Here is a 22,604-nt window from a genome sequence, read left to right on the forward strand (position 1 = left end):
TTATTCACACAGAAAGGGGAGCAAACCATCAAGATGTAGTTTAAAAGATGCTAACTACACAATAACCAAAAAAGCTCCACCGTTTATCCTTTGGCTATAAGAAGCTAGTACTAAACTAGCACTCACCAATTCTAGAATTACCCTTTTCTTCCAACCTTTCTTTAGGATCCTCAGAATTTCTCCCATATGTCAGGGTATCCCAACACTAGAACTCAAACCTCTATCAACACAGGCCACTCCTTCCTTGTGCTTGCAGACTGCACTATTAGTACATGCTAACAGGGCACGTCAGTCAGATAAACTAATCTTGAAAAATTAATCAATCTTGAATTGAGAGACGTCTGAAGGTTATAAAATAATCAAATCTATAATGCTACAATTCTATAAACTGACTTCATTAACATAAATATTTGATTTTAAAAACATTTTTAACTTTAAAGACCTTATAATAATACTAATCTCTAAGCTAGTATTTTTAAAAAAACTAAACACACTGATAAACTATATCCTCATACATACAATTGAAGTTCCTGATACTTTTAGTGCTATTACCGCATCATACATTTTCATACTGTCATCTCTATTACTAGGTGAAACTATTGTGAAATCAAACTGATATAGTGCCAAAGAACATATGGGCTTCCTGAGCTTATACACTCACCTGATTTGGTATGTTTTCCTTCACACGTGTCCAAGTCCCAGCTTTATAAAAATATTGGGCTGGGCTCAGAAATTTTGCTCTATATTCAGAATTCACCTTCCTAACAGAAATGAAATGAGAGTAAATATTTCACCATGTTGATCATCTAAATACCATGATATTTTTCTTACAAAATACATACCCAAGCCTTTGATGTCTCCAAGGAGTAAGTTTCTTTTTAGGCTGGTTTAAGTCTTTTGATTCCATCTCTGCTTCTAATTTTAAAGGATCATCTGTTTTATTATACTAAAATGAAAATAATTTAAACTTTTTATGCTCAATTTATGTTATACATTAAAGTGAAAACACAGATGTTATAAAGTATAGCTGGATACTGAATTACAATTCTGTTTTTAAAAGTAAGCTTTAACTACTAAAGATAACATAGAAATCATAAAAAATCAACAAGCAAGTTTTGAAACTAGTACATCTGGTTAGTTTCTTGAAGTATATAGCTCAGGATATGGTTTCATTTTCTAACAATAAAAATTTTAGATACTTGGCTAGGAAAAAGTTTTAATTAACAAACATCTAAATAAATAAACTTTATGTTAACGACCTATTGAACACTGGTCTTACATTTTCCCTTGATATTCTAAGTTTACATTTAATTGTTACTCATTGGGACCTTCCACTTAATTATTGTAAGTTAGCACACAGCTTTACTGAATAACTTAATTCTTTTTTTTTCAAGAACATCATAGGTCCAACAAGTATATATATTATTAAACATATACATCATATATAATATATATGTATGACTTATATATATGCATATATAATTTTTATATATGTATATTTATATATATATAAATTATTTTACTTTTAGTCATATAATTTTTATTCTTAGAACCCATAACATTTCAGGTATGACATTCCAGGAGATCAAAAAATAGGACTTACCCCTGATTTACCTATAATTTACAATAATTTTAACCTGATGCTGTAACTGAAACAGCTGTAATTTCACACAGAGAAGTACATGTTTGTATATACCAAGGTAAATCGTGTGAATTATACTGGCTATAATTTGGCATACTAAAGCTATGGTTTAAAATACATGTGTGTTTCTATCTGATTTCCACTATTTAAAGTATGTGTTTCTATCACCACTGTAACCTCTGGAGCTCACATTACTATAAGGACAATCATTTGATATTAGACATAGCAGACTTACCTGCTGTATTGCTAAGCATATGCTGCACTGTATTACACTTAATTATTTAGATCTGTCTCCCCACTAACCCAAGAACTGCTTAGGGCTTAGTGTAGTTACCATTGTATTCTCAGTACCTACCTGGTGCCTGGTTTCTACCAGGTGCTAGATGAACATTTGACATTTAGTGAATAAATAAACAAATTAGTGAACTAGCTAAAAACAAAATCTCAAATGGTGATAAGTAAAAGGAAATTTGTAAAGTTCCAAATGGTGGTAAGTAAAAGAAAACGTGGAGAGTTTCAAATCATGAGGATTTTATTTTGTTTAAAGAACTGACAAATACCTTCTTTTCAGGAGATATTGTTTCAAAATTTCCGTTCTCCTTCAAATGATTTCTTTGTTTTGGTTCTTTCACTGGAGATAAACCCTTAAAATTTCTTTTGTATTCAGTTTCATGGATGAATGAGTTACCTTTGAATTGTGGAACAAATTTGCTTTTATTGTGGAAAACCTTAAAAAAAAATTACTTTAGTTTAGTTTTTTGTTAAATATACAGAACTTCTTCAATTGCTTAAAAAATTTCACATACGAAGTTGAATCATAGGATACAAAAAAGGGAAAATTATATACGACTGTAATTTCATTTCACATGTCTAATTAACATCCATTGCAACAAAAGCAAAAACAAATGGGATTGCATCAAACTAAAAAACTTCTGTACAGAAAATAATCAACAGAGTGAAGAGACAACATATTGAGTGGGAGAAAATATCTGCATTCATCTCATAAGGGGTCAATATTTAAAATATTTAAGGAACTCAACTCAACAGCAAGAAAACAACCCAATTAAAAAATGGGCAAAGAGGCATAAAAACAGACATATAGATCAATGGAACAGAATAAGGAGTCCAGAAATAAGCTCACATGTATATGGTCAATTAACTTATGACAAACGAGCCAAGAACATACAATGGCGAAAGGGTCTCTTCAATAAATGGTGTTGAGAAAATTGGACAGCTACACACAAAAGAATGAAAATGGACCACTGTCTGGTGCCATACATAAAAATTAACTCAAAATGGATTAAAGACTTGAACGTAAGCCCTGAAACCATAAAACTTCTGGAAGAAATCATAGGCTAAGCTCCTTGACATGGGTCTTGATGATGGTTTTTTGGATTTCATACCAAAAACAAAGGCAACCAAAGCAAAAATAAACAAGTGGGACTACATCAAACCAAGACGCAATATTTTCAAATCATATATCTGATAAAGAGTTAATATTCAAAATAATAAAGAACTCATAAAACTCAATAAAAAAAAAGCAATCTGATTAAAAATGGGCAAAGGAACTTTTTTCCAAAGAAGACATACAAATGGCCAACGGGTACACGAACAGGTGCTCAACATCACTAATCATCAAGGAATAAACCAACATCAGTGAGATTTCACCTCACATGTTAGAATGGCTATTATCAAAAATACAAATGGTAACAAGTGTTGGCAAGGATGCAGAGAAAAGGGAACCCCGGTCCACTGTTGGTGGGAATGTAAATTGATATGGCCATTATGGAAAGCAGTATAGAGGGTCCTCAAAAAATTTAAAATAGATCCAGCAACCCCACTTCTAGGTATATATCCAAGGGAAGTGAAATCAGTATCTCAAAAGATATCTACACTCCCATGTTCATTATAGCATTATTCACAGTAGCCAAGATATGGAATCAGTCTAAGTGTCCATGGACAGATGAATGGATAAAGAAAATGTATTATTATTCAGCCTTAAAAAAAAAAAATCCTCTCACTTGCAACAACATGGATGAACCTGGAGAACATATGCTAAGTGAAATGAGCCAGGCACAGAAAGACAAATACTGCATTATATGATCCCACTTATATGTGGAATCTAAAGGAACTCATAGAAGCAGCAAATAGACTGGTGGTTGCCAGGGACCAGGGGGTGGGAGAAATGGGGAGATGCTGGTCAAAGGGTACAAAGTTTCAATTATGCAGGATAAATAAGTTATAGAGATCTGAAGTACAGTATGTATGTAGTTAACAATACTGTATTATGTACTTAAAATTTGCTAAAAGGATAGATCTTAAGTGTTCTCACCACACACACAAAAAATGGTAACTACATGAGGTGATAGATGTGTTAGTTAGCTTGATTGTGATAATCATTTCAGAATGAATACATATGTCAAAACTTCACATCGTACATCATAAATATATAATTTTTGTCAATTAGAGCTCAGTAAAGCTGGAGAGAAAATCCAAAGGTCAACTTTCTCTACTCATTACTATGTTTTGAATAATAGTTATTGTAATCAAATAATGCTTAAGCCAAAAGAAATAATGAACCATATCTTTTCTCCCCCAAGTTCCCCACCCCCCTATTAGTTCGGTAGTGAGAATAGTAAAATAGGCAGATTTTAATAATAAGAAAATACACATTAGCTTTACAAAGCAACTCTGTTGTCAGCTCTGCAGGGTTTTTTTCCTCCTTGACATGAATTTTTTTTCCTCCTACAACAATAAAAAAGTCTTAACGTTTTGAATATCTGACATATGCATTTGCTCAGGTTTTTTCCTTTGCTTATTTTTAGCTTAAAGCAAGGAAAAAAACAGGTAATTATCATGTTTCTATTTTTAAATGTTTTCTTTTATCCTTAATATTTCATAATATGGTTTCCATTTCATGGTCTATTACCACTGATTACAGAGAAAGCAAATAGAAAAGATATGGAGTTCAAATAAGGTATATTATTGCTTCACAACGCTGAATAATACACCTTCATACAGATCACAACCAAACAGTATATCTTTTTAAGTACAGTATATACTGTATACTGAAGTAGTATAACCTCAAGGACTCTTCTGCCAAAAATTGTTCTGACTCTTTTACATATTAATATAAGACATCCTTTCAGAAAACAGGTGTCTGATAAAACAGAACGGAACAGCTCCTTTAGAGGTTCCCTATCAACAAGCTTTGAAAGTTTCTGTCACAGAGCTCTTCAATCCACAGACCCGAAAACTGATATGCTTTCAACTAACAAAGAGCATTTGCTTCCAAAAAAAATTCTCTGAAACCCTCACTAATGAAAGCAATAAAGCTAGTAGTGAAGGTATTGCTAGTGATTTATTTTATGTTATACTTCTGATACTATCAAAAGAACGTTTCTACATAATGCTTTCACTGAAGTATGCAGAAGTTGTCAATAGGGCTTTGATTTGAATCACCTCTACCTTAAAGGTAAGATATTCTACAAAAATCGAACAGTCATGATTTTTAGGCTGTAAGTAATTTTGTAGGTACACTTTCTATCCAACAACACTTGTGAGCCAGCAAAAGAAGTACTGATTCTATTCACTAGGTTTATAAAGGGTATGTATTGATTTATGTTATTTTATGTGTCCCTAAAATGTTATATAAATTTCAGTTTTTTAAAAACTGAATAACAAGTAAGCAAGCCTAAAGCTGCTACAATTTGTAGGATAACACTGGTACTATCTTAGTGTAAGAGGACATGTTATTGTCTTGCTGAATCTAATTATCCTCTTGGTCCTTATGGGTGTATAAAGTATATAGGTGAGTGAGAAAGAAAAGACTAAGCTGTCATGAGCCTTTGGGGATATTCTAAATGGAAGTATTTCCTACCTAAGCCTAGGAGTATGGTTAAGAACATAAATGAGCTAAGAACTGTATGGAGAATTCTAGTAGTAAAACAACAGTGTATATATTAGTAATGGTAGTCTAATACTAAAATTGTGTGAGGATACAATGAAACCTAATATCACATTTAGTTACCATTATAGCTTTTGAATTTATAAATATAGTTAAACTGACAATTCCTATCACTGCTCATTTGATATAAGGACAAAATTATATATCTTGCATCACTTTCAACCTATTTTGTACTTATTAAAATAAATATCCAATGCAGTTACACCTTTCTTAGAAGACAGAAAACATGCAATATATTAGTCAACAAAATTCAACATTTCAGAATACAATCAATTTAACAATTTTTTAATAAATAAAAAAAATTCACAGCATGCAAAAACTTACCAGTCCTCAAGTTTTCATTACCCTGTCTCATATTTAGTATATGTGATGGATCTGGCAACAATGATCATCAGTAGCCTAGGACAGTATAATATTACTACTATAAATCAGAAGTAATAGGATGATTTTAGCAAAACTCTCATTTTCACGTTTCTAGAACCCACCTTCAGGCCTTCTTAAGTATCTAATTTCTTTCAGTTCTTAGTTCTATGTAAATCTGCAACACTAGATTAGATGATATTCCTCAAAAATGTATTGCATCCATTAAACTACCTGATTGGCTGCAAAAGCTGAAGTAGTTTCTTTAGGGGTCTTCCAAACAAACTGCCTTTGATATTCAGAATTTCTCAAGACATTATGTGAAGGAACAACAGTCAGTCCAGCTTTTTTCTGTAGAAGTCTATCCAACTGTTAGGGAAAAAAAAAAATCCCACTCAAAGTTATTAAAAATTTCTATTCAAACTTTTTCTTTTTTTTAACTGTGGTAAAAAACGTAGAACATAAAACTCTACCCTCTTAACAAATTCTTAAGTGTACAGTAAGGTATCATTAACTATATGCACATCGTCATACAGAAACCTTTCTTTAATTGTTAATCTTCCTTTAAATTGTGAAACTCTTTAAAATTCCCTTAATACCGTCAAGGAATTATTGTGCATCCCAGCAAAAGATAACATTTCTCTCATTGCTTCTCGGCCTTTTGGCTAAGATCAAGTGTAGATAACATTTCTCAGTCCCTTCCTACCAATTATGCATAAGTGAATATATTACTAAGAAACAACAGCACATTACCTCGTCCACAGCTTGCTTTGGGGACACCCCTTCCCCTGCCCACCAGACTTACATGTCACCTTCCTTGATTCCCATGCCCCCTGGTCTTCCAACACTTCTAAATGCCTCTCCGTGGTTCCAGTCAGCGGTGGACATGAGATGGGGAGGAAGCAGTAGAGTGGAGAAAAATGGGGAAGCAGTGAGGCGTCTGCACGGGTCCCTGCAGCCTCTGCTTATGTGCTCGCAGGGACCTGCCGCAGGCCAGCTGGGACATAAGAGAGCAGAACTGCAAGATCTTTTGAGATCTAGCCAGACCTCTCCTTCCTTTTGCATTTTGTCAATTGAGACTCTGTTTTTTCTGCTAGTACACAATAAGAAATTGAAAAGGGCCTAGGTATAAGTCAGCTCACCATCCCTGCCAGAGGTAATGGCCTACTCCCTTTCTCTGTCTCAACTTGATCTGTCCCTTAGGACTCAGGTGCTGATATATGATAAATAAAATCCAGAGGCAGGCTGTGTACCCAACGAAGGGATATCTTAGTAAAACCAGTACAAAATGGCAACTGTTAAGAAGAGAACTAAGTCATAATAACTAAAGTCAACAGCCTCTTATCAACTCTTCTACAGACACTGGACAAGAAAACAAATAATGGAAAAATTTAAGCACAAAATGTAATATTACTGAAATGATGATGAAATTTACAAAGAATTCTATGCTTCTGAAAGGAAATACAGTGAATATACCTACCCCACCATCTATGTTTTCTGAAAGAACCTTGGTAGAATGTTCCAGCTCCACATTTTCATTAACTGGTACATGATTTGCTACTATAGCCTCCTTATTTTCCACAATTTCTGAAGCCCCTTCAGCTCTGGAGTCTGCAGAGTGAGATCTGGTTCTCTTGGGAACCCTGGAGGTGTCTAGTGCAAGAACCCTTTCTTGGTTAACATCTTCTTTTTGTTCTGGTTCTGGTGTTCTGGGGGCTTCGGGTTCTGGTGATACAACCACAGCGTTCTCTGAGGTAGCTCCATTCCACTCAAGAGATTTTGAAATCTGTGGGTCATGGTGAGGGACTCTTCTTTTGGAAATAAAACTTGGCTCTTTTGTGATTCCTACAAAATATAATATACAAAAATAGCAGATACCAAAGCATCAAGCTACAAAGACAACTTTTAATCACATGTATGAGAGGAGAAATGGAATTTAAAGTTCAGTTGAGATACACAATATCCTTCCAGTTACGGGATTAAAAAAAGTACAGTTTTTCCACATAATATCTTTAATTTTGTTTTAAAGAAATATTAAACGTTTGACCATAATTTTTAAATTGAGGTCACAATGTTCGAGTTATCCTAACACAAGTTGCTAGAATCACAACGTGATGGACCTGGCAAGCCAGGTGGAATGTGTTGCCTCCGTTTCTAATTACTTTCCTGTGCTACTTTACAGAACAAAGGGCCCTGGTGCTGTCAAAATTTGGAACTTTTCACAAAGCTTCTCTTATGTACAGCAGACCAAGATGAGAAGGGGTGAGATGTCATTATGCTGGATCTTAGTTCTACATTTGCCTTGAGTTCCTGAGAAGTAAAGAGAATGAACCCTTTTGACAAGACCTAAGATACGATTTCTCTGTATTTCTGTCTGGCAAGCAAATGTCCAAAAACTTAACCTTCTACCCAAGTAAGAGGAGCTCTGTGGAATGACAGTCACTGAGATACTGCCCTAGTTTGGAGCCATTCTTTAAAAAGAAAGAAGACAGTGCAGGGTGGGGTAGAGAAGAAAGATTAAGAATGGAAGAGAAGGGAAGGTAGACAGACAACCTGGCATTAGGTAAAACCAGAGCCCTTTAGCCTCTATCATGGATGTTCTGGCCATCAAACCCAGGGTCCCCACCCTTACAAGTCTGCCCTAGACCACGGTCTCCAAACTGGGTGCATATATATCTGGAGGCACAGAAAGACATTCTGTGGGGGGGGCAGGAGCAGAAATGGGCAGCTTAAGGGAATCACTTTCCAGATCCTAACTTCCATGTGTGCTACTTCCTGACAGCCTAAGGGCTGCATCTGCCATCTGTAGTCTCCTTTCTCACCACTCCCTTCATAATCACCCTCTTCCCACTTCATACAAGAAAGACACGCCTCTCAACCACCCTATGGAATAAAGAAATTGTCATAGGTGGGGAGGACAAACAAAGGAACAATTCAAGAAAGCACAACTCCTGAGGAAGAGTATTTGACAGAAAGCAACAAAGGCAGAGATTAGAAATAACAAAAGAACAGTGCATTATTTTATCCAGCACAACACCTTTTCCATCTACCTATCTTAGAATTAAAATTCAGGGTGTAAGACAGTCATTATGTGAAATGCATATATGCATATTAATGCATTTATGTGGACCAAAAAATAAAGTCAGACTTTTTTCTCACAGAATAATTCTAATTTACATGATTAGTTTTCTAGTGAGGACTGACTTTACCAATTAAATGATGAACATTTACCATAAACTGAGCTCAATCGCTAGCTCCAAAATTTTAACAAAAGACATGTAAAACATATACACAATATTCAATATGCTAGAAATCATATCCTTTGAAACTATTCATTACACTTTTGATAAAAAAGAACTTAAATATCAACTTTAAAATGTGAACAGAGATAAGAGTTTCTAAATTCTTTTAGCGGGTATGAAAGCACAAAAGCTTGAAGACCACTGCCCCAGACTTCTCTCTTTAACACAGAGCAGGGCTGCTGGAAGAAGAGCAAAATGAAAAGAGAAGATTCTCAAGTGGTCCACCCTTGTCTCCTAGCACGGTGGAAAATACACTATGAGGAAAAATAAGCACAGAACGCCCAGCCAGCCTTCGGTAACACCGCTGCTGTTCTTTCCTGGCCCCCACCTCCCTTTCTGAGCAACCTGGAGTTCTCACTCTGCCCCTCCCCCTTACCTCCCTGTTAACAGGCCTCCCCCTAGACCATTCCTTCCTCACAAGGTACCATACTCCAAAGTGGCTCTGCTCCCGCAGTCTCATTTCATCACCCCTACCCTCACATGTAGCTGATCCAAGCTAAAATGTTACATGGGGGCAACTATGTGGTTAACCAATGCCCCGTGTCATAACATCCCTCAAGGCCCTCAGTGGGCTAGCTACATTTTGAGAGATTTATGTTGGGATTCTTAATCTAATCTAATCTAATCTGTGGAGTTTCTGGTCATTCGGAGAGGATTATGAGCACCACCCTGCCCAAGATGCAGTGACACCCAGTCTTTGAAGCCAGGCTCTGGGCAAAGGGTCCTGACAATTCAGAGGAATCCTAAAAGAACCACCCACTCTCATCCACTTTTCCCTTTGTTCTCCAAACCTAATCCTGGAAACACTCTCATCTTACTAATTTCCCAGGCTTGCCACCCCACATGTAAGTCTTTCTTCTCCTGGCTTCAAACATCTAAGTTGGAGGAACTTATATACTACACATCTGGCACTCTCACACATGTCACAGGTTGGGCACCAAGCACTCATCTGTATATATGCACCTAGCCCTTAAGAGGAACATCTCATTTCATCCCTCCTAGGAATCCTGTGCAATGGGCTTCCCAACTCCCACTTGGTGAAACAGGCCCAATTTGCCCGAAGTCACACAGCAAATGTGGATTCAAACCCAGCTTTATTCATTCATTCAAAAATGAAGTTTAATAAACTCCAGAGTATGCCAAGGCCCTGTGTCATGTACTAAGCAGGAACAAGGTGGTGAAGACAGACAGAGCCCTGCTCTCAGAGATCTTATGTTCTAGTGAGGGAGAATTAAGCAAGCAGGTTGAATGGAATCAGTCTGTCTCTTTCCCCTTCTACCACACTCTGGGAAACCTTAGCCGAGGGTTCTAACTTCCCTGAGATACAGGGAGGAAGCATGTGTGATGACAAGAACATGGCCTCTGAACTCACAGGCTTTGAACAACACAGACTTGATTTCAAATCATGGTTCTGTCACTTATGAGTGTGAACCTTGGGCAAACTGCTTTATCTATCTAAGCTTCCATTCCTCAAGACCTTGGGAGTACCCCTCCCCACACTTGTCCACACTCAGCTTTCATGTCTCAGCTCCAATATCACTTCAAATAAGCCTTTCCTGACCACTGATTCTAAAGTGTATTCCCTCCAACCCACCTCTCCTTCCAGTTATCTATCACACCAGCCTACAACTTTATATAACAACCTGAAATCCCCTGGTTTATTTATTGAGTTACTTGTTTACTGTTTTCCCCACAGTTAAGGGTCTTTGTCTGGTTCAAAGTTATATCCCTAGAAGAGGGGAATAGTCATGGCCTACAGTAAACCCTCAATAAGTATTTGTTAAACAAACGAGTACATCAACCAGGCCAACTGAACAATGCTTCACAAATTTTTTTCTTTTTTTGTGTGTGGTACGCGGGCCTCTCACTGTTGTGGCCTCTCCCGTTGCGGAGCACAGGCTCCGGACGCGCAGGCTCAGCGGCCATGGCCCACGGGCCCAGCCGCTCCGTGGCATGTGGGATCCTCCCGGACCGTGGCACGAACCCGTGTCCCCTGCATCGGCAGGCGGACCCCCAACCACTGCGCCACCAGGGAAGCCCACTTCACAAATTTTTAATAAATCATTTTGCAAACTTGACCCCGAGGTTTATTCAACTTATAATGACTACTAGCTGTTCAACTTACCTAATTGATCTGATCTAAGTCCAGCCCATGGGTACCTTCTCCCCAATGAGGAATTACAGGACTCTGACAAATATGACTTTTTCCACAGAAAGTTTCTCTGGTATTCACTCAACCCCTGTAATGCAAAGTACAATTTGAGTAAAACGTAAGTAATGAAAGTTGTTTTAAGGTAGACATCAGTAAAAATCATTTCTGAACCTCTAAAAAGAGTTGAAAGACTTAAGACTGATAATTAAACATAGAAGAGGTCCTTAATAATAGCTCCCAACATTGACCCAGCCCTGTGCTACCAGTTCATAGTGTTATATCCTTTAATCCTCACAACCACTTGAGACAGATGTTACAAGGATTCTGAGGCTCAGAGTGGCTACCCTTTTGCTGGTTGTCTGATTCCAAAGCCTGAGGTCTTGTCTGATAATGGGTGGCAATCTAAATCCTCATCACTATAATTATCCTAACTAACGAAGTTCTCACCGAGTACACAATATAATATAGTATGCCTAATCCCTTTAGAAGTTTTGTAAAGTCAACCAAGAAAAGCCAAATTCCCTCCCATTCTGGATGCAAACCCTCAAGATAAAAGAAGACAGTCAGGGCTTGTGGAACACTGTGGTCAACTGTTAATGTTGAAGGGTGCTTGACCATGACAGCTACCAGCTACCTGGAACTATTAACAAACCTTAAACAAATGCACAATTGTGAAGAATGTGTATTTCTTATACCCTGTCTTTATCTTGTCAGGGTCCCATTTCTCAAGCCTTTAAAAGACATAACACACTTTAAAGTTTTAAAGGGAAGGGGTGTTAAAAGCTAAGCTGTGATGTGGTCCACAGGTGTCCCAATCTGAAGCCACCGTAGTTCCCATTACAAAGTGCCCTCCATCTACATGTCTCTAAGCTCTCCCCGCCCCCACCCACCCAAATAAATCCACCTCAAACCATCTAACTATTCCACTCGGCAACTCGGAAGTGAGTGTGAGCGGAGAGGGGGCTAGGTAAGAGGACAAGAGCAGCATCCTCTAGGATGGGAGGATCGGGAGCTGACAGGCTCAGCAGGGCCGAGGGGCGCGGCCCAGGAAGCCAGTGAGGCTCCGGCGCCCTGCACCCGCCCTGTCCCAGCTCCCCCCATCAGGCTTCGGCCCCCGGGGACCCCGGCCTCACCTTGAAGCGCACCGGCATGTCGCCCGGCGCTGGAGCCCCAGTCACTCCGACAGTTAATGAGACAAAAAGCCCGGAGGGGGCGGGGCGACAACAGGAGGTTCCCTAGCAAAAGCCTCGGCCCAGCGTCCCCGACTACGCGCCGCCGCACTCCGCGCTTGTCTCCTTGAGCCGTGTCGCTCTGCCTTTCCCCGCCCATTCTGAAGACTGAAAACCAGTAGAGACTCGGAGAGCCCCGCACCGTTATTAAGAGTCGACCAATCAGTGATGGAAAGGAGAACGCCCGCCTCCCCAGCCAAATCCCGGGGATTGATAGAGATGGCGGGCGGAAAGCCGGCCAATGAGGCTCCCGGGCCCGGAGTGGGCGGGGCCCCGCGGGAGCTTCGTCCTGAGGAGAGTGCGACGGCGTCTCTTTTGTCGCGTCCTGCGCACCAATGGGTCTGCGTGCCGCTGGGATTCGTGAGTCGCCGGCCTCGCTGGACCCAGGTTCTTCACGTCATAAAACAGGAAGGTGTGTTTTTAGTTCCAACATGTATGACAGAACGGAGTGTTTCTTTGTATGAAATGAAAATATTCAGGTCTGTTCTTTAGAATATCAATTCCTGCCACCGACAACCGTGCTACACTATTTACTGTCACGTCAAAAGGAAGAGGCCAGAAAATAAATATGGCTGACAGGCCAAAAAACTTTTTTACTGAATCTTGATAGACAAACTGCTGACTTCTCAGTGATGTTCTTGCCTCCCACAACCCCCACCCCACCCCGCCTCCGCCCCAAAAGATGTACATGTAGCTCCTAGATTAGGAAACGTTCGTTAATGATGCTTGTGAGTCTCAGCTTCCAAGGTTTCAGCCTTGTCTCTCCTCTCACCCTTTTTAAAAATAAAATTCCACTTGAATTTTACGGATTTTTGCCATCATCAGTATATCTTGAGATTCTACCATTGACAGAACACTGTGCTGACCCTGGCGATGGAAAAGTCATAAATTGTCCAGATAGTTCTCTAATATGCTTGGGGAGAATGAACATATATTTATTCAATACTATTGTACAATGTATCATGTGCTAAGTTTCCAAATGAGAGGTATGAATGATAAACGAATTGGAGGAAGGAGTCATCCCCAAGGTCAGAGATGGTTAGAAAAAGCCTCAGGAAGAAATATTCAGACTTAGCCTTGAAGTTTAGAAGAACTGAAATAAGTAAAGAGGAAAATGGGACAATCAAAGGGCAGATGTCTGAATGGAATGCTGCCAGGCTTTTTCCAGAACAATGAATGCAGTTTCGTTTTACTTCTGTCATTTGTTGACTGAAGAAAAGGATACCCTCTTTTAAACTTTCAAATATTATTAATCCTTTCTGCAGAGGCTTGTCTTCTGAATCCTAATTGATGTCTCTGTTCTTCTTCTTCATCACTGAGATACTTAAAATTTCATTTGAAGGAGCCATCTGATATATGAAACAAAGAGAATATTAAATTAGTCCCTATGCAGCCATGCATCCAGAGGGCCCTTGATAAATGTTAATTGGTGATGACAGCATCTCTGTCGTGTAAATTAAGAATGGCACAAACACACAGTGGAACATAAAACAAAAGTCCTCTGCAGGAAAGCAGCCCAGATCTTACAGGATAGGAAAGACACAGATCTGGTTGTACACAAAGCTTTGTTACCACATAATGCTAAGGTGAAATCAGTAGAAGTAAGTATACAGAATGTAGCCTGTCTGCCAAACAAGGGCAATGATAACTATAGTCGAGCTCTGCTGAGCAGGGAACAAATGTCAAGAAAACCAAACAGCAGATTGTAAAAAATGACTTAGTCACAACCTGAGTTTGCTGAGATGTGTTACAAGGACTCAAGGAAGACGAATAGTTTACTTTGTTATTTTTAAGAAAAGCCTATTTCAGTTTATGAGCCAAAGATGTAGAAATGAAAAGAGCGACAGTGTTGCTAAAGGAGAGTTTTGTGGCCTGTGTTTTACCAGCTCCTAACACTCTCCACTACTGTAGGCAGCAGACCCGGTACCCCACAAAGTTCCACCCAAGTGTTCTGGAGAGTGCCTAGGAAGTGTCTCACATATGCTTACAGCTACCACATATAGTTTGCCCAGCAGCACTGCCACTTCTTCCAATAGCCACACATCTCTAGGTGTCACTCTTCTTGCTGGCCACCAACATTTCCTGTGGCCTGAGTTACCACAGGCGAGCATGGAACCTCCTTGGGCTATTCAACCCTGGCGGGAATCTGTGGCAAATCACCTCCGTACATTTTTTGTGTTACCCTCTATTGAATGAGTACCAAAGTGTCTTACAGAGCTTTTCCACTTGTGTTTTAGCCTTCCTTCTCTCCAAAGGACTCAAGGTGAAGTCCATTGGGTCTAGGCCAGAAAGTAATTCCTCAAATGATGGATCGAATTCCTTGAGATGAGGGTGTCACAACTGGCTCCCTCTTCCCTTTCTTGATTTCTCTGTTTCTCATGCAAATAGATTTCTGTTTATTGCCTGTGAGAGACAAACTGATACAACCTCTATAAAAGGCAATTTGGCAGTGCTTTTCACCCAGCAATTCCACTTTTGTAAGTTATCTTACAGATATACGTGCCCAAATGTGAAAAACCAATTCATTTAATGTTGTTGACTGCATTGTTTATAGTAACAGAAGTTGGAAGCAACTTAAATGTCCATCTGCAGGGTACTAGTTAAATACACGATGGTTCCTCCAGGGACCAGAGCAGGAACAGGCGGTGCAGCAGGTCCAGACGGCAGTGCAGGCTGCTCTGTTCCTTCGGGCTTTCTGACCCAGCAGATGTCAAGTACACACTATATCCTTCAGGGTGCGGTAGGGAAAACAGAAACTACCAGAAGCATTTCAACAGAGAAAACTTAATATGAGCGATTGGTTAGCTGTTGGAGAACTTTAAAAAGCTAAATAGAGAAAGAGAGCATAGTAATTCCAAGAAGCGGCTCATACCCTGGGTCTGGAAGAACAGAGGGAAAATGTTGAGGTTACTCGAGCACAGCTCCAGGCTGGCTGGAGACACCTCATGGGAGTTGGTCAGACCTCTGAGAAGGAATCACTGCCTAGTGGTGCTGGTGCCTCTGAGGGGACAAAATGAGGCTGCCCCCCAAAAAAGAAAAGGGAGGCAGAAGGGAAGGGAATGAGGAGACTGCAACCAACTGGCACCATGGAGGTAAAGGTCATCGCTAAGGGGCTGCAGAGAGGAAAAGTTAGTAAAAGAGAGCATTCCTGTCTCTAGAGTCTGTCTTAGCACACCTAACAGGGAGCTAGCAGGATCCAAGGGGTCTGCAGATTCCAAAGGGTGAGACTAGAATTGAGACAATAGCTTATTAACTTGAACGCCCCCATGCAACCCTTAAAAAGAAAGAAGCATTTCCTCGAGCTAACATGGAATGATTACCCCCTCTCCTCCTGCCAAAAAAAAAGGCAAGTTGTAGAAGAGCTTGTGTAATATACCGTCAGCTGGGATAAAAGACAGACAAAAAAAAGAAAAATGATGTTATGATGGCATCATTCACAGACATTTTTACCCTCATGAGTCTAACTACATTAGCAGCAGCTATGAAGATGAGCATTTTATTCATAGTTTCTAATACATGGAAATTTTGTGGTATTGATAGTTATTAAGGCTGTCCTCCTATTTAAAATGACGCTTTCCATTGACCTGTTCTAGGGTCACTTTGATTTATATATATCCCAATAGGGCTGTTGCTTCTTTTAGAGACAAAAACATATCAAAATCGTTTAAAGCAACTTTTATTTGTACTTGAAGTGTAAATATACTACTCACTCTATTAAAAACAGAAAGTCGATCACTTCACAAATCTAACAATCTCCCATCATTTTCTCGGTAAGAATTGAAAGATTGAAGAATTTGTATTTGCCTCTAACTATATTTTCATTTAACAAACAAAAATATGTTATCTATAAGCAAAACACTTATACAGATAACAAAGTTGAAGAAAGAAGATACAGTGAGTAACACACAGCCTGTGCCTTCAAATGTGATTGCAATCAGATGAGGGAACAGACGCGTACACAAAGAACACAGGAAATGATAGAGAGAAGGAAGCAAAGAAGGGGCTAAATGTGAGCACCCTGGTATTCTGAAGATGCTTTTAAATCTAGAGCCAGCAAGTTTGATCTAAGCCTGGGGACTAAAGAGCAGACAGGATAAGGCAGCTGCTTTTAAATTCCATCCTGGGAAACACCTGACCTAGGTGACCTTTCACTTTCTCTTTTGTTATGCCCCCAGGTAGCTGAATCCAGGCCAGAGATCAGGAAGATTTTAACGAACACTTGCTCAAGATTCTTTCCCCAAAAGGTAAATTACTTGCTGTCTGTTGTCTCTCTTTTTTTCCCTTACTGCTTCAGAAATAAGAGTATAGCTGGTTTAGAAATCACCGTTTTAGCAACATGGTGATACGTCATCCTTGTGTTTGCATGTGTATAATTTACTCTGAAATACTTTACAAGGTAACTGGAATTCCAGTTTCCAGGCTCAGCAATGCTCTGGCACTTGTAACTTCCCCTCAGGTCACACATATATGGTCTTCCCTTGGTAAATCTTGAGTTCAGCCTTTGCCAAAAAGCAATCAGTCTGACCACTGCTTTCTTTGGCGTTTTTCCATAGGTAATAACTGCCTTTTCCTCATATGAATGAATTTCTGATTGCACAACTGAAAAAAAAAGTGAGAAAATTAAGTCAATGGATTCTGTCTTGGAAGCAAAATTTCTGGCATTTCACATTAATGTCAGTAAGAAACAAATAAACAGGGTCTGTGATTAAGACTTGCCAATGAGCCAAGTGCAGTTTGCCCTCCAGACTTTTAGCCCCCATGCCTTTGTTGACAAAGAAATGTCTGGCTTTTGAATCAGTGGGGCACCTTTTGGAGGGACTCCAGCTTCTCCTGACAGCACAGACTTTTGTGTGTGTGTGAGGCTGTGGGACTCCTTGCCATACAAGGCTATAGTGAGTAAAGTAATTCTCAGTAAGGCATAAACCACTGCAAGCCTTACATACCGTAATAATGTTGTGTCTCCATGCAACAAGACACAGAACAATATTGGGGGCACAAAATTCCTTTCATTTTAAGGCCTTCACTGTTGAAGATTCTGTTATCTAAGAATTACCTTCCCTTTTCTTCACTGAATATTCATTGTGTTAAATCACCACCCCTACAGATTTTTCTAGAGTTACTAACTTGGCAGATTTGGAAGCTTTAATTCTCTCACCACTTAAAACCAGATGTCATGTCTTAAGGTCAGATCAGAGGACACTACCCACCTGCCTTCCTAAGAACCTTGTAAATATCTACTCTATGCCAAAATAAATTTTGAAATGTTCTTTTATCACATAGTTGTGTATATACACCTTAATAACTGCAGATCAAGACCAAATAGCTCTTATTATTCCTTCTGAAATCACTGTTTTTTTCCATTAGCATTGCTATATCAAATATCATAAGGGACCAAGAATTTTTCAGAACATAAATCAGTTTTCCTCTCCTTAGTTGACTTATAATTGTTGGTTCCCTTAAGAAATTTTTATTTGAATTTTGCTGAAGCCATGAGTTCATAAAATCTTAGTACTACGTTGTTAATCCTTTACTCTCAACTTCTGTTAATTGAATTAATGATGTTTGACAGTGTAGAGAGTGATATGCCCAATTGTGAAATACACTGAATGTATGAATTTAAAGAAGTTGTTTTCAGTATCATTGAGCATATGCCTATGAAATAAGTTTTAGGACTAATGCTTGTTTTAGTTAATCATAGCTGTGGTAGATACTGAGGCTGACTCATTCCAAATCCATTCCAACTTCCTTCTCATGTCCTGCAGAAGCTAGAAAGCTAAAAATCCCTTTGACCCTAGATGCGTTTGCAGCTGAAGTTCAGGTGTAACCTACATTCTGATGACAAGAAGCACTTACATAAAATGAATTAGATGGAAGAAAATGAATTGGAAGAAAGGCAAAGCACAGGCATCTACCATGATGGTGTAAATCATGGCAATAACAGCAGCAGCCTGGTTCTGAGTTAGCAGCTTCCTAATTACAGGAGAAGTGACAGGGTTCTGGAACCAGAGCTTGTAACAGTGGCTTGTCAACTTAGCAGGGAGTTTCCTGGTTCGACAACTTCATGACTTTAGTGACTCTGTCATGTAACATCGCCCCAGAGTCTACTTCTTCAGACTTCCCAGTGATTCTGTAAGCTACTCATACCAGTCATCTATTGCCACAATAATGCTCTATAACAAACATTCCTAAATGCAGCAGCTTAAAACAGTAACCATTATTATTGCATGAATCTCTTGGTTAGCTGGCCAGTTCTACTGGTCCAGGTTGAGTTTGGCTGATCTTACTGAGCTTGCTCACGTGTTTGTGGTGTGAGAGCTGATGGGCTAACTAGAGGCTGACTGGTCTCAGATGGCCTCAGCTAGGACAGCTCATCAGTGTTCCATGTGGGCCCTCATCCTCCAGCAAGCTAGCCTGGATAGAGATCCAAGAGGAAGAGCAAGGTGTGCAAGGCCTCTTGAGGATTAGGTTTACAAACAGCACACCATTTCTACCACATTCCATAGGCCAAAGCAAGAGTCAAGGGGTAAGGAAATAGACGCAATCCCTTGATGTGAGGAGTTACAAACTCACATGGTAAAGGAGGAATGAAAAATTGGGGCCATTATTGCAATAAATCTGTGTCAACACTGAATACTCTGAAAATACCCTTTCTGTTTTGAATTGCTAGAGTAAATTATGTTCTCTGCAGTTTAACTCTGACTTGCACAGTGGTGGGTTAGACGCTCTCATTTACCTCCAGTCCCTCTTAAAACTCTAAAAACTGACAATAAATGAGGAAAACAGGTACAAACTGGTACGGTCAAAGAGAAAGGCAGAGGCAACAATGGCAAAATAGAGATAGCAACACATACTGGCCATATAGAGAGCAGTCTGTGGCAGACTGGGTTCTCTGGGAAGCAGACCCCGGGATGTAGTTGCATGTGCTGAATGTTTGTTAGTGAGGGCCCTGGGGGTCCATAGCTGTGGAGGGAGAGCAAGGGAGCAGGAGTGAGCAGAAGTCAAGATGCAAGGCAGGCCTGACCACAGCCTCAGGCAACCCCCTGGGGAGTCCAGAACTAACATGGCCTGTCAGAGTTCTGCGTTGGGCCATAATAGACTTCCCTAGGAAGGGCATGGCCTTGGGCAAGGTGGCTGTCTGCAGTGAAGGTGATCCCTAAGGGGGATGATAGCAGAGAGCACAGCCAGTAGCAGCAGGATTTGGACAGCGCATCATTGTAAGCATCTTCCTACTACGCAGTCAGTGTTCCCAACTAGTAGCATATATTTGAAGCCATAGACCAAAAAACCTCTGTTCCCATTGGGAGCTAGTCTCAGTGCAACCATTAGAGTCTTAGGCCCCAAACCTTCAGGAGTGAAGATGGGTACCTGTCAGCACTAGTGCCCTTCATTTCAGGCACTAGGCCTGAATTTCGCTGTGCCCTTTCATTCCCTCTGCTGGTCTCCTCAACGTTACCGTGTGGCATGGTGTTATAATGGGCCTCTGCAGAAGACCATCCATAGCCTTGTATTTCCAGAGATTCTGGTAGAGTTGTTGCCAAGCAAACAATTAGGAGAGCTGGATCCAAGGGCCAGCAGGACATCCTGCTGATGGGAATTGGACAAAAGGCAAAAGAAGGATGGGAATCGGAGCTGAGACGAGCACAGGAACCCCTACTCTAGAAGGGAGCAAGGAAAACAGAAACTAGACCTGAGCATCTGGGCCCAGAACTTGTCTTTCTACCTATAGGTGTCTAAAACACAGTATTAAGGAAAATTATCAATATTGGTGAGCCAAAAAGAGAAAAAATACTGGCTCCCTAAAATTAATTCCAATTAAAGTCATTTATAAATTGGCTACTACCATACATGTCATCAAGTGTGTGCTCAGTAAATTAATTGGAAAGCTAAACTCTGCAATTATTGAAATATGGATGGTCATTAGGGTTTTTTACTACTTCCTTGTGATCCAAGGCTCACACCATAGCACGAGAGAACACATGAGCCAGAGGGCAGCTTCATTCTCTTCTGATGACAGAAAACTCTGTGGAACAAATCCATGTTTCAAACAAATGTTCTTTTTACAATGTAAGCCACTTTGTTATTATAGTTGTGCTGTTCTCTTGATCATGGGCTTTTATTGTTAAGAAAGTAAGTGTCTGTTTCCAAAATGTGTTTCATCTTAGCCAAATGCAGTAAGGTATGTGCAAACACTTTGTGAATTGAAAAGTGTTATAGAAGCGTGAGCAGTTCTTGTTATTAGGTATTAAGAATGGTCTCCTTTTATACGACTCCTCGTATTTGCTGTTCCTAAACAGTGGAACTCACATGGTTTAACAATCTTTCTTTTTTCTTTTCTTATTGAGGTATAATTGACATATAACATTATATTAGCTTCAAGTGCACAACATAATGATTTGATATTTGTATATACTGCAAGACAATCACCACAATAAGTTAACATCTATTCTCATACATACTTACAAAAATTATTTTCTTTTGATGAGGACTTTTAAGATCTACTCTTATCAGCTTTCAAATTGCAATATAGTATTGTCAATTATAGTTGCCATACCGTACATTACATCCCCATGACTTACTTATTTTATAACTGGAAGTTTTTACCTTTGCCCCCCTTCACCCATTTCTTTCATTTTCTTTTAATTAATTAATTTATTTATTTATTATTTTTGGCTGTGTTGGGTCTTTGTTGCTGCACGCGGGCTTCTCTAGTTGCAGCAAGCGGGGGCTACTCTTTATTGTGGTGCGTGGGCTTCTCATTGCAGTGGCTTCTCTTGTTGCGGAGCACAGGATCTAGGTGCGCGGGCTTCAGTAGTTGTGGCACACAGGCTCAGTAGTTGTGGCTCGCAGGCTCTAGAGTGCAGTCTCAGTAGTCGTGGCACACAGCCTTAGTTGTTCTGCGGCATGTGGAATCTTCCTGGACCAGGGCTCAAACCCGTGTCCCCTGCATTGGCAGGTGGATTCTTAACCACTGCGCCACCAGGGAAGTCCCACCCATTTCTAACATCATTAATCTGTTAGTCTCAAGTTTATTATGAACATACGTTTTCTGATTAGTGTTATTATTGTCTAATATTTATTGAGTGCTTGCTACATCTCTTAGGACTGTATATACTATATCAGAATGGTTCTGTCAGGAAAACAGAGCCGCTGTAAGTGGTATAGGAAGTGTAAGTGGTATATGCAATGTGGCAAAGGAAGGGAATACATATGGGGAAGAAAAGTTCCTGTAGGAATTTTAAAAGGAGAGAATCAATAGCTTTTACTTTAGTTGTGAAAAGGGGGCTATTAGATTGTCAAGTCTCAGGGTTGGAAATGGTCCTTAAAATCTGGTCATTAGTCTGGCCCTTGAGATAGATGCATAGTATTGATGAGAATGAACTTGAACATGCAATTTCGCCCCCCTAAATTTATTTAGCAAAGAAATACATGTGATATCTCCAATTGTATGTCTTTAAGGCATCTTAATATTAGTCAATCCAAATGACCCCTAATTTCTCACCCTTGCATCTAAGAGTTTCCCCCTCCGTCCTTTTAGTTGTTTAGGCTGAAAACCTTGGCTTCATCCTTAACTTTTCTGTTTCTCTTACATTTGGCATCCAATTCATCCACAAGTCTTGTCTGATATGTATTCAAGGTTTATCAATAATCGGATCATTTTGCACTATCTCCACTGATACTATACTAACTCTAAGCCACCGATAATGTTTGCCTGAACTGGTATGGTCTCCTGGCTCCCACCCTTGGCCCCGTACAGTCTGTTTGCCCTCACTGGGGCTCTGCACATTCCCCGTGCTCGACTTCTCAGGGTGGGCCTCCCCCAGGATGCATTCTTGGCCATCTGCTCTCCTATCTGCCTGCCTTCTTCAGAAAGCTAATCCATTTCCATAACTGCAGTTAACACCTCTGTGCTGATGACTCCCAACTGTTGTTTTCAGTCTTCACTTCCAGTCAG

The 22,604-nt window shown here is 39.7% G+C and overlaps 1 protein-coding gene and 1 long non-coding RNA gene across 5 annotated transcripts in view; one reads left to right on the forward strand and one right to left on the reverse strand.

The window, feature by feature from the left end:
* Window positions 1-12,719, reverse strand: part of MDM1 (Mdm1 nuclear protein) — a 29,568-nt gene extending 16,849 nt beyond the window's left edge. The window contains exons 1-7 of one of the 4 annotated variants that reach the window (XM_033409559.2): window positions 12,557-12,714; window positions 11,397-11,511; window positions 7,450-7,814; window positions 6,204-6,338; window positions 2,203-2,370; window positions 843-946; window positions 662-761 (exon numbers count right to left, since the gene is read on the reverse strand). In XM_033409559.2, coding sequence (XP_033265450.2) covers window positions 662-761; window positions 843-946; window positions 2,203-2,370; window positions 6,204-6,338; window positions 7,450-7,814; window positions 11,397-11,511; window positions 12,557-12,574 — 1,005 coding nt within the window. In that variant the 5' untranslated portion in view covers window positions 12,575-12,714. Of the gene's footprint in view, window positions 1-661; window positions 762-842; window positions 947-2,202; window positions 2,371-6,203; window positions 6,339-7,449; window positions 7,815-7,966; window positions 8,280-11,396; window positions 11,512-12,556 lie in introns of those variants that run through there. The other 3 variants (XM_004281865.3, XM_033409562.2, XM_004281867.3) reach the window with 3 other exon arrangements.
* A 197-nt stretch (window positions 12,720-12,916) lies between these two features.
* Window positions 12,917-17,343, forward strand: LOC117197501 (uncharacterized). Its single transcript, XR_007469989.1, has 3 exons — window positions 12,917-13,064; window positions 16,828-16,896; window positions 17,206-17,343. It is a non-coding gene; the product is annotated as an uncharacterized LOC117197501 (long non-coding RNA).
* The last annotated feature ends 5,261 nt before the right edge of the window (window positions 17,344-22,604 follow it).

The sequence above is a fragment of the Orcinus orca genome, chromosome 11 (assembly GCF_937001465.1).
Source record: "Orcinus orca chromosome 11, mOrcOrc1.1, whole genome shotgun sequence".
Taxonomy (NCBI): Eukaryota; Metazoa; Chordata; class Mammalia; order Artiodactyla; family Delphinidae; genus Orcinus; species Orcinus orca.